General features: G+C 37.1%; 1 protein-coding gene across 2 annotated transcripts in view; it reads right to left on the reverse strand.

The window, feature by feature from the left end:
• The window catches only part of LOC137576528 (uncharacterized), a 28,530-nt gene that overhangs the window by 5,059 nt on the left and 11,206 nt on the right, over positions 1-12,265 (reverse strand). For both annotated transcript variants that reach the window (XM_068289699.1, XM_068289698.1), the window contains 3 exons: positions 6,135-6,187; positions 3,228-4,233; positions 1,693-3,162 (listed from right to left, as the gene is read on the reverse strand). In XM_068289699.1, the coding sequence (XP_068145800.1) occupies positions 1,693-3,162; positions 3,228-4,148 (2,391 nt within the window). In that variant the 5' untranslated portion in view covers positions 4,149-4,233; positions 6,135-6,187. The remainder of the gene's footprint in view (positions 1-1,692; positions 3,163-3,227; positions 4,234-6,134; positions 6,188-12,265) is intronic.

The raw sequence follows: 12,265 nt of genomic DNA on the forward strand, positions 1-12,265 counted from the left end.
ACCAGACATCCAACAGGATATGAATTTCGTATGTTTGTTGGAACAACTTCATGTACCTAAAGTCTGACCCAGTAAAAAGCATTCATTCATTCTCATTCACCATTCGTTCTCTGTTTTACTCTCTACAAGCCAAACTAATGAGCGATAAGTGTGCACCTCTGTGCCAGTTACTGTGCATTTCACCGACGACAACATTGCAACCAACCAAGCTCCCTAACCCGAACACAAAACTCTTTCCAACATCCAACGTCAAAAGTTTAAAGCCAACATAAATTCTAAACCAGTCAAGTTGATGCGTAGCTTGGTTGCTTTCTGTCCATTCGAGCATGTTTAATAAGTAGCGCCATTTTTCGTGCCCAGTCAACGGGAGGAGTTGGATGGGAAGAGATGAGTAGGGCAGGATGAGAGAGTAGTAGCGGAGAGCAACAGCAGTCACTCAACTATGTCTCATATAAGCATCGTACTCTCAAGTATGTAAAGTATACATATGCAAATGTAAAAGTTGAGAACGCTTTCCCACCACACCCAAAAACCCTATACCAACTACTATAGCCAGTAAACCAGTTGCAAAATGTGTGTCCTAGTCAAGGAAGCAAATGGAATAACTAAATATATAGCATACATTACAGCGCACAAACTCTTTCGACTTGGACTTGAGTCTTGATAAGTTTCCACATAAAAATATCAACAGGGAAAACAATATTTCAAATAGTTATATAAGTCTTCGAATTTTATTTGTGGTCCTTTTCTAATTTGGTGTTCGCTGTCTAAATTTTTCTTTTGGGTGTAGAATCGTCAACTTCATTTGGAAAATATAAATATGATGATGCAGCATCCCATTTCATGGACCACATATGTGCATAGTTATACCGTTTTTTGGGTTGACTAGTTTTTTTAAAACCAGCCAGAAAATTATCTCCAACAAATTGCCAGAGTCCTGCTTGGATGTCTTCTACTTGGCTTAACTTAAAGGTCAACGAAATAAAAAGAAATACAGCAAGCATTTACCATTGACAAATGACAGACAGAATGTGTGGCCATTTGTGAGCATATATTTTAATAAAACTAAGGATGTAAAATGAACTAAGAAATAGACTAGAATCTCCAGAGAGAGAAAGGGAAAGAGAGTGAGAAGCTGGGTTTACTCACGTAATAGCAAACATAATCTTTGACATTTGTATCCACCTTATGACAGACAAAACTGCCGACATATCTGCCATATATATATTTTTTTGAAATGGTTATCAAAATATACAGGAAGAATGGTGGACCATAATTTAGATTAATGCACTTATTCCAGAAGTTTAACAAGAATGTTGTTAATCCTTTTCCTGATAATATTTTGTCATTTTGAATTACTAACAATTGCGAATTGCTAAATGTTTGTTTAGCATATACATATACATACATATATGTATATGTTTGAAAAAATGAACTAACACAACAGTCACATGAGAGATTTTGCGCCTTAATGCCAAAGCCTTTTTACTAATTGTTTTAAACCCTTGGAGAAAATATGCAAAAGGAAAAAGCGGCAAGTAACTGCAAGAAAGCAGTCATTCAGTTAATGGCTGAACCGCCAAGAGGTTAAAGAACTTTCCAATAAGAACATTTAACCAAAACTAACACTTTGGAGTTAGGTTGAGCTTAAGAGTATCTTGAATTTTAATTCTCATGTTTCATCTTACTCACCTCGGTGCAGAATTGGCAGCCGCATTGCAGAAGCGTCGTCGATTCGGCAGCATTTTCCACATCAATTAGGCAAAGTTTACAGGTAAAAATTTGGAAATTTTCTACCACTTGGGGCGTGGGTGTGGCAGGTGTACCCACCGAGGGTGTGACATCGGCGGAGGCAAGCATTTCGCGTCGCTTCAGAGTGATGCCGTCGCGAACACAACATGCCTGGGCCGCTTGGTTGGCCGTGGCCATGGACAGAAGAGAGCTGACAGTTAATGGATAAGCGTGATGGGTCCCAAATGGTCCAAGTTCACTAGCACCACCACCAGCGTTTGGCGTGGAGGATTCCTCAGTTGTTAGATTATTATTAGAGCTGGAGTGTAGAGTGGCGGTGGTTATATTTGACGGCGGACTGGGACTTGGTGAGCCCAGGAGATTATTCCCTCCTGCGGAACTGCCGCTAAGTCTAATTTGCGCATTCACATTGATATGCGATGGCTCAGACTCATTATTAATGCTTACTCTGGGTTGATTGAATGACTGAGCTGATTCTGGCCTAGGCACAAAGCCATTGACCAAAGAATAACGAGATCCAGACGCAGCCAAGGACAACAGACTCGAGCAACGTGAACATGTTCCGCCGGCACCGCCGGTTATACTATTTACACTATTTCTCAAACGATTCAACGGACGAATTTGCTCTATGCCACTTGGACTGAAGATTCCACTGCCAACAATTAGGGAGTTAGTTCCTCCTGGCGCCAGACTCTGACTTTGACGTGTTAGAGCCAAAACGGTTTCACATTTCCTTAGACCTTTATATTGCACAATAGATTGGGATTTCTCTTGATTTTGTAAACTGCTCGAACTATTCTCACGTCGCATCATATGCCATAACTTCTGTTGCACCACATTTAGGGAACTACTGGAACCACTTATACCATGGTTAGCTAGCTGCTGCTGCTGTTGTCGCCCGGATGGGTCTCTAAGCACCACCATATCCTGTTCGGATGGAGTACGCGTAATGCGTATCTCTGGGGAGGCTGGTCGTTCAGCTGCACGTTCCCTATCACTTGGCATTCGGGTGATTGAACTATTCCCAGCGGCTCCATTGCTGGCTCCACCTCCACTGCCTTGGCTAGCCTTGAGTCCAACCAAAGACTTGAGAAAGTTTTCGAAGCGTCTGCGACGTGGCAATTGTCCACCGCCTGAGAGACCCAATGAGCTCTCCAAGTCCTGGTTACCTGCAATTGTTGCGGTTGTTGCTCCTGCTCCTCCGTTGCCTCCAGCATCGCCTCCATTGATAATCTTCTGACGCTGTTGCTGTTGACTTTGTATGTCCAACAGGGCAACTGTCTCGTCTTGATGATGCAACGACGAAGCGGCGACATTTAGACCCGTAGAGGCAGAGGCAACGGCGGCCTTTTGGCTGACGGAGCGATGCTGCTGCTTTGTGTTGGCCAGATTGTGTATTGGCGAGGAATCCTGCAAAAAGAAAAAAAACTGATTAGTTTTACTTTTCTTTGGTGTGCGCTTTACTTTGCACTTACCCTCGACTCCTGTTCTAGTTCCTCCTCGAGCGCACTATAGACTGGTGCGTACCAGGAGTATGATAGCTGCTTGCGGCCGGAGGAACTGCCGCCTCCTCCGCTACCTCCAACGCCGCCAGCACCAAGTGCCGCCGCCTGAGCCGTGGGCGAGTTCAGACCAAGGCCGTGATGTTGACGTTGCTGCTGCTTATGTGGCACTAGTTTGCCTCCTGCTCCTCCCTGTCCCACCGAAGACGAGTGTACCAGATTGTTATTATAATTTAATTGAAGACTTCGTCTATGTTGTTGTCCTCGCGTCGAGGGCAAATGCTTTGTCTGCTGTTTGCGTCCGTATAAGCTACTATGATGTTGGCGTTGTTGCTGCTGCTGCTGACCAAGTTCTTTTTTCGTAAATATCAGCGAGGCACTATTCTTATTCAATAATATGGAACGTTGCTTATCCACAACCGTGGCCTCAATATGGGTTAGAAGTGGCACAGTTTCCGACAGAGGCAGCTGCTGCTGCTGCGATTCGGATGGATAATTAATAATAAAATTCTCCGCTGCTTCATCAAATATTCCCGCCTGAGTAGCACCTCGACCCAATGGATGATGGTGCTGTTTGTGATCCTCGTGAAAATTTAAAGATTTGCTGCCATTGAGAGTCTGCTTCAGATCATTTGACACTGCTGTTGTCCCAATTGTTGAGCTGTAGCTTAACTTATGTTCAACTAAAAGTTCCAATGGCGGTATTTTCGAGTTGTTGTTATTGTTATTGATGTTGTGTTGCGTTGAGGTTGTTGTTTCACCTGCTGCTGGAGTTGTTGCTGTGTGAACATGCACCTGATGATGATTTAAGGGAATCTGTGTCTGAAACACACCAGACACATCATTCGGTGGCAATCCCGCCGTTTGTATGGGTAAAGGCAGTGGTGGCCTCATTCTGACTTAATACGAACAAGTTGGCTAACGAATCCCGACACAGCTCAGCCGTGACTAATACAGGAAACAACGACATTGTCTGGGCCTGGAAAAGATAAGAAAAAGAAGTTGTTATAATAATCAAAACTCTAATTAAACTGTCTTAAAATCAAGCGACTGTGATTGCAAAGCCATGTCCAACTAAAAGGCAACTAAGCTCGAATTTTTGACAGGAATGAAACTAAGTACCTTTGCATTTTGGGCTTTGGACAAAATAAAAGCCAGTTATCGTATTTAAACCTCCCTCCAATAAGCATTTTGTAGGAAACCTTACAGAAAAACGTTTGTGGCTTTTCAGAAACGTATACAACAGGATTTCTTAAGAAATAATTCAGAAACTTGTCAAGAAAATGATACAAATGGCAACTGTTTTAATCATATTATTCTGTTTAACATGTTTACATAAAATCAATATTTGTACTTCATTTTGTTCTGTTTTAACGTTTATTTAAGTTGAAAATGAAATTCAGTCACATAATCTTATTCGTAAGTCAGCCCGCCTATAAAGACTTTTAAACTAGTTAACTTTGTGGGATCTAGGAAAAAAAGGTACCCTAAATTAAGTTTACCCATTTCTGTGTGAAGAAATCATTAGTGAAGTCGTTTCTAGAGGAATTCTAGTAGGTTGTTATTTAGTTACCAAGTCAACACAAATGATATATTGATTAGATATTACCTAATGCATTTTGCTATTACATTTTCTGGTCTCGTTTATCTCAAGTATTTTAATATAGAAACTTAATTATCAAAAGCGAAATACCAAATGACACTTTCGGTGAGGCATCATTTAACATTTAGGCCAGGTACACACAGACACACACAACATTTTCCAGGTTTATTAATTTTCTCGGTTTTGGGAAAACATATTTCCTACAAAAAATGCCCCAGATCGATATGTAAGAAAAGACAGTGTGGGAAAAAGTAGGGGAAAATGGCAAAGATAAATTGCTTACATGCTTCCCACACACAGAAACGTACATGAAAAGCAAGAGAGTGAGGGGTGGTTAGAGAAATGAGATGGAGGATTGTCAAGGCCAAGACTAAGTGAGACAGAAAACGTATGAACCGACATTCGCCTTGACAACCCACAAGCACACCCGCCTACCCTATCTCACTCTACCACGACCAGGCCTGAGAGTCTGTTATTTTAGGGAATTAATCGTTTTTGTCCTGCCAAGAGAAGTCGGCAATTTTTTTGTTTTCTTCTTTCCTTTCATTTAACGCCATTTAAGCAAAAAATGTATAAGTGAGAAGCATTGTAACAGCAGAAAAAGGACAAGTGGGCCACAACTAAACGAAGATTAATGAATTTGCTTTAAAATGCAATGGATAAGTTCAAGTCAGTTCGATAGTCGACCAGGCTGCCCTGCAGTAAATATGTTTTTAAACTCTTTCAAAGGTTAACTAAAATAAGTCATATTTAATATTTGATTATTGCAAAATCAGACTAAGCCTAACGACCTTCCGGTTACAACAAATTTTATATTCTTGTCAGATTCGACAGAATATGTCGAAGGAAATTAGTTTCTGGTTTTATCAGACAACAGCGAAACTAATTGACATATGCCAATTGGTTACGGAAATTAATTAGTTTACCCACAGTAAAAGTCAAGTGACAGCAGAGAAAATCTAAAAGAGGGTTCCATTAAATGTTTGTGGAACTAAAATGACCCATAACAGATTCATTGAGTTCAATATTTTAAATGCAGGAGGAAAGTGCTTTTAGTGTACACGGGAATTCGTATGATTTTGATTCGATTAATTATTTATAATTTATTGGATTTTACTTCTTCAGTTTATTTATTGTATTGTCGGTAGACTGAAATTAAACCCATTTAATTGTTATTTAGCCACATGTTAGTGGTGACTCTCGTCAATAGATGTGTCTAACTAAATACAAATTTATTTGCAAATAAATTTTCATTTATTTATTATGCATTTACTTACCATTATTTAAACTGCACAAAATTGTCAATATATTCCAGAAATTATGGTGGCAACTGTAAAACAAAGAGAACAAACAAAATAAATTAGTCGATGTGTGTAATTCAATAATAAACTAATAAACTAAGCTTTACTTAATTTCTTAATACTAAAGGAACTTAAACAACATTCATATAAAAGAATTCTCAAGGACTTTTCGAAATACTTGTACTTATTGATGAAAGTAAACTTAGTTTGTTTCATTCGTTTTACACAGCTCCCACTTTGCGCAGAAAAGTACACTATTATTTTGTTCACGCAACATACGTACGTGTGCGTATACGCAATATGTACCTATTTAAATGCCATTGGCATTAACACTTGATGAATTTTGGTTTTTTATTACCAACGATTAGAAATCAAACCACATCCAAAAGCCAACGAAAGTCACAATCAACTGAAATCATTTATCAAGTAAACTTTGTGCGGTTGCTACTGCTGCCGCCTTTAATAGTTGATTATTGATGTAATTACATCTTCAAAAACATGCAAACCTGCTGACGTCACTGAAAGTACTTATTTTGCTTTGCTTGCATGCACATTCAATTGCCCACACTCATTTTGGAGTTGATCTTAAAGAAATATATTTAATCCAATTCAACATAAATTGTATACAGATTGATTGGCCGGGATGAAATTTAAACTGAAATGAATTTAATAAATACATTTTCTGACATACAGGTCGAACTTCATTGGTTTAATGCTCAACTGTAAAAGGAATTAATCGAATAAGTAAGTACTCATGGAAGCAAATGAGTAGGGATTGAAAGCAAATCCCTTGTTAAGAAAAACAGGGGATAAAATATTGTTTCTTTTGTTTTTGAAAGGATACAATTTTCATTCAATAAAATGGGAATTCACTTAAATATCGATTGGAGAACTGATTTTGTTGGATTGCAAAATGTGTACTCATTGACAAGAATTCAGAGTAAACGAGGTTATACATCTCGTCTAACAAATTCAAAGAGAGAAGTTGTGCGGATAACCCAAAAACATTGCCATAAACAAATATTTCAACTAACTATTTTGTGCTTTGGGCAATTCAAATATACATACATACATAAATACAATTTCCCTTGTACAAATAAAAAATCAAACTAAAAAGCAAAACACAAAAAAAATAAGACAACATTAAAACGAAAAAACCACGAAAGGTTTAAATGAAATTAATTGCACTTTTGAATTTTACTTTTTTCTGAGTTTTTACTTGTTGTTTGTTTTTACGTTTGCTTATTTGTTACACCCAAATTCAATTAAACAATGCAGTTTTATAAACAAATCTACAAAGCACACTCTCACACACAGACACACACAATTATGCACACACCGAGAAGCAGCAGAGCCCTCATCCACACCCCACATTTTGTTTTTTTTTTTTTTTTTTGTTTTAATTGAAATATGTGCAATTAAAACTCTTGTGCATGCATATGAAAATGCGAAAAAGCACTGAGGAAAAAAAGAAAATGAGAAGAGACCCAGTAAAAAGCACAAAATGTGCGGAAGGGCAGAGAGAGATAGAGAGAAGAAACGGCAGCAGCAATGCATAAATTAAAAGTCAACTGCAAATTAATTAAAGCACTTAAATTAGCTATAGATTCAATAAAATTACGCCGAAACATGACAATTTAATTAAGCGATCCTGTATGATAAATAAATTTAAAGCTAAAAGATGCGAAAAAGTCAACAAACATTTAAGTGAAGATCATCAAGAGGCAAATGTTTCGATCTTTTGTTGTCCTTGCATGTTGCAAACTAATTAACTTAGTAGACAAAAAAGGCCAAATATATACATTCGTTTTTATTGTTGTTGTTGTTGTTTCTTTTCCCATCGCCTTGAGCTTGCACTACACAATGGCACAATTGAAATCCAATTGAAAACTAAAGGTCAAAAGACACACATCGGCTTATCTACAATATTTTAAACTTGGAAATTTGTTGGGAACTAATCTAGGAAATAAAAAATGACAAAAGCATCTTAAATATTATTCATTGTCCCTTTAATACTGTTTTTCTTTGGACTGGAAAAGAAATAACAGAATTAACATACTTTTAAGTAACGACTTAAATGTTTAAGCGATAGAAAATACAAATTTCAAAACCGACTAATGCATTCGAAAATAGTAAGCTCCATAAACAAAATACTTATATATAAATCTAGTTTAACTATTAGCGCAAATCAACAAGGGAATATAAATAGTGCATGCATTTATGCTTAAGCTCAATGCAATTTAATTGTCTCACTCAAAAACAGAAGGGGATCTGACGGAGGGGGATCTGACTTCCTTGGCCCAACAAAATCAAGAAAATTAAACTGAACCATTGATTGTTGATGTTGTCGCAATTCACAGGAAGTATCAATGATCAGGAGGCTATGCAAAGGGAATACCCAAGTCGGCTCCATCCAGTCTAAGGCAATGAAGTTTGTATACTATAGAGAAAGTATCATTGCATAAATTAAACAATACGATTAAGATAGCTGCGCTCTCTCTCTGTCTCAAACCATAAATTTGTCTACAGTTTTCCTCATTTATGTTTGTGAATATTATTTATTTTTAGTGCCAAATTCAACACCCACGATAACCTTAAGATGCATATTTGGAAATGATGTGTATATTTGTTTCTGTCGATGTGCAGTTCAATGCAGTTTTTCCGTTTTAAATTGCAATCGAGCCTAATTGAGTTATTGCATTACTTAAGCCCAAGCCATTATACTATTAATTGCCCCAATGTCTAATTGTTGATGATGATTGCAAAATTGTTGTTATTCATTCAACAACATTTTTATGTATGTAGGTGCAGAATTTATGAATCATGTTGGCCTTTCGTTTTAAAATTATCAACAATTTAATCGGTCAAGAAGATAATCTTGGTGAATCTAAACAAAGAAAACCATAATGAATCATTATGGTTAAAATAAAACTTAAATTCTTTTCTTTGCTTGGGCAATAAATATTTGAAGATAGGCTTTTCGCAAGAAGTGTTAAGGATAGAAGATTGGAGAAAAAAAAAGACAAAGTATTCCTTTTGCAGAGAATTCCATAGTCGGCGCAGCAATTTCCTAGCGCTATTTATTTTTATTCTCCAAATGACTTTGCAGAAATGAAGTTAACAAATAAAATTATAAATAATCATTGGTTGTTTTTTGGCCTTAACTAGAGACATTCGTCTAGACTTACGCAATCTTTCCCAGTTCAATTTACAAACGCAAAAAAAAGTGTGTTTCGCTTCGATGACTTCATTAGTTGTGGTTAGTAAAATAAAATTTAAATTACATGCGAAGAGAACAGCAACAGCAACAACAACAATTGGCAGGCCATAAAAAAAAACCAAACAAAACAAAGCTTAGGAATTGTTTTAAACAACAACAAAATGGCATCGTAAATACTTAACAAACCAAATCAACTATTCAAGTTCAATGTCACTAGAAGAGACAGAGACGCTGTTCTCCTTAAAAACTTGGCATACTTCTGTTTAAATTAATGCCTCTTTGTAATACACAACATTTTTTATATCTTTTCGTTCTGTTATTTATGAAGGAAGTGCATTTTTCATTTCATTAGCTTTTCACATATATTTTTTTCAACAGGAAAACTTTTACGAGAAGCCAAAAAAAATTTCCGCAAACAAAAGACCAGCAGAAAAGACGCAATAAAAATGTTTTATACGGCGGAAAAATACTCTACAAAAGCTGTTAATTAAGCATTCTGGTCATATAATGAGTAGGTAAAATTTACATTGATTTATGAGTTAGAAACAAACGAATATAATTCTGATTGGCACATTCCTTCTACACTAAAACTGAAGCGATTTCACTACAAATTTTATTATATGTCATATCTTTTAGGTTGAAGAGAATCACAACAAAGACTACATGTTCATATATGTATGTATACGTGTATATGTGTGTGTAATTTGGCCTATGCGTGCTATTAAAATAGAATCGTTGCACTCGCTGCATATTCAAAAGTAAGAGCCGGTTGCAATAAATGATATATTTTTATATATTTACCATGTACATACATATACACAAATAAATATGTTTACTTTACGCTGAGGGGGGAGAAAAGTGTCAACAGATTTATAAAATTGAGAATAATGAAAGGAATGTGTGATAAGCGCGGAAGTCAGGGTAAAAGGGTGGAGACAATTTATATGGCCGGCAATGCACTTGATGCATTCAAATATTTATGATCTGCCCCTTGATCCACCTACTCAGTCATCCTTTCTATATACACTTTTCGACTTTGACGACTTGACGATATGTATGTATGCACAGAAGGCGTTACAGTTGTGCCGCTTGATTGAGGCGCAGTTTTTGTTTCGTGCTAAAATTTTTTCGGTTTTTTTTTCTTTTTTAGCACAAACAAAAGGCGGAAGGTCAGTCAGCTTGGGGCAACAGACATTGAGGAGGGGGCTATGAGCACGCGCCAAGCGTTTTCAGCCTTACAATATTTAGTCAGAAGTCAAAGCACTCGTCAGTCAGTCAGCAGCAGCATCAAGAACATCAGGGCTGAATTTTAGTTCTCTCTCTTGACTCTTTACAACTTGAGTCGTTGTTGATTCAAAATGTAAAGTTTATTCACCCAAAGACGTCTGTCTGTCAGTGAAGGAGGAAGCCAAATGGTTGATTGGAGTAGGAGGAGGAGGATGCGGTGATTTGGACAAGAGAAGAAAAGCTCATGGCTCTCGTGCCCCAACGAAACAAAAGCGGTTGCACTTCATTGCACTTTCTGCTACGAAAAGAAAATGTTAGGAATGAAGGAATTCAGTGAAAGAGACGACGACGGTGGCGGCGTCGGGGCATAGGGAGGATGGAAGACCGTAAACTTGTTGGGTGGTTGGTTTGAAGTGGTCTTCGCCCACATTTGACGTCACGTGTTCTTCAAACATAGCAACGAATTACGAATTACCCTAACATCATAGAACTTCGTAATAACATTAACTTCACACTGTCGAGACAAGACAGCACTTTATCAGTTGAATCCTATCCCATTTCAGTCTAAATACTTTATCCCATATCATGGTTTAAAAGAAGTCAACAATGTAGGGTGTGGGTATTCCCCAGCATTTTATAGAAGAATTTTTTAATAGCTGTGCACTAGAGAGTTTGACGCTTTCCCAGCTGTTTAATTAGTTGCTGGCTCAAATGGGATCCCGTCTAATAAGCTTGTGGTCGGGTTCTTGCTTATTGCAAACATGAAATATTTAAAAAGATTTCTCCTGTAACAAGATTTACTTATGCCTAGAAGGCGCAAACCATAAAGTTTTTCGTCTTTCTTAGTCGAGCACAATGTTGTTTGGCCTGAGCACATAATTGCATATTTATAATTCCAGGTTTAAAACCAACGACGATGTACTTTGTCGCAAATTAAGTCACCAGCTTTTATATATTCTTTTGTCGACAGTCTGTGTGAGTGTGTGTATGAAAGACCAATTAATGAATAAAGCAATGGAGCAAGAAAAATGGCTTCTGATGTTTGAGGAAGAAACTTTTTCGACGGGGGGCAATTGAATAACCCTGAATAATGCCTTGGGACTTCCTCTTCACGAGAGTGTTTTTTGTTGCAACGTCAGGAAAAGCTTTGTAATAAAGCTCTTTTAAAGGCATACTTAATCGAGCATTTTTAAATTTTTATTATACATAATTTTTTTCAATTTGCAAGCATAAATTTTCATAAATGATGAAGAAGTTTTGTAGGATCTAATTGAAATTTTAGTTGAGGACCAACAAATAATAATGGCATTTCCTCTTACTTCTTAAATGCTACATTTGACTCCATGCCTATAAAGACTTTTAAAGGGGTTCGAATTTTCTTCCTTCTTCCATTAATTTAATGGATGGATACTTTTAATTTCCTTTGTAGTATAAAACAGTGAAGTCAAAAAATAAGCGTACCCTAGCCTGCAATGTGTGAAGTGGCTTAGAGCAGCAAATTTAATGAAAAGCATTTACTTTCGGGGTGGCAAAATGTCATGTGCACCGGAAGGCACGAAGTGCAGATACGGCATCATATGCAAATTTATGTATTTCATTTAATGATATTAGCAAGTTAAAACAAAAATAAAAAAAATTATAAAAAAAAAACGAAACGTAA

This window comes from Drosophila tropicalis, unplaced genomic scaffold, assembly GCF_018151085.1.
Source record: "Drosophila tropicalis isolate 14030-0801.00 unplaced genomic scaffold, ASM1815108v1 contig_593, whole genome shotgun sequence".
Lineage (NCBI taxonomy): Eukaryota > Metazoa > Arthropoda > Insecta > Diptera > Drosophilidae > Drosophila > Drosophila tropicalis.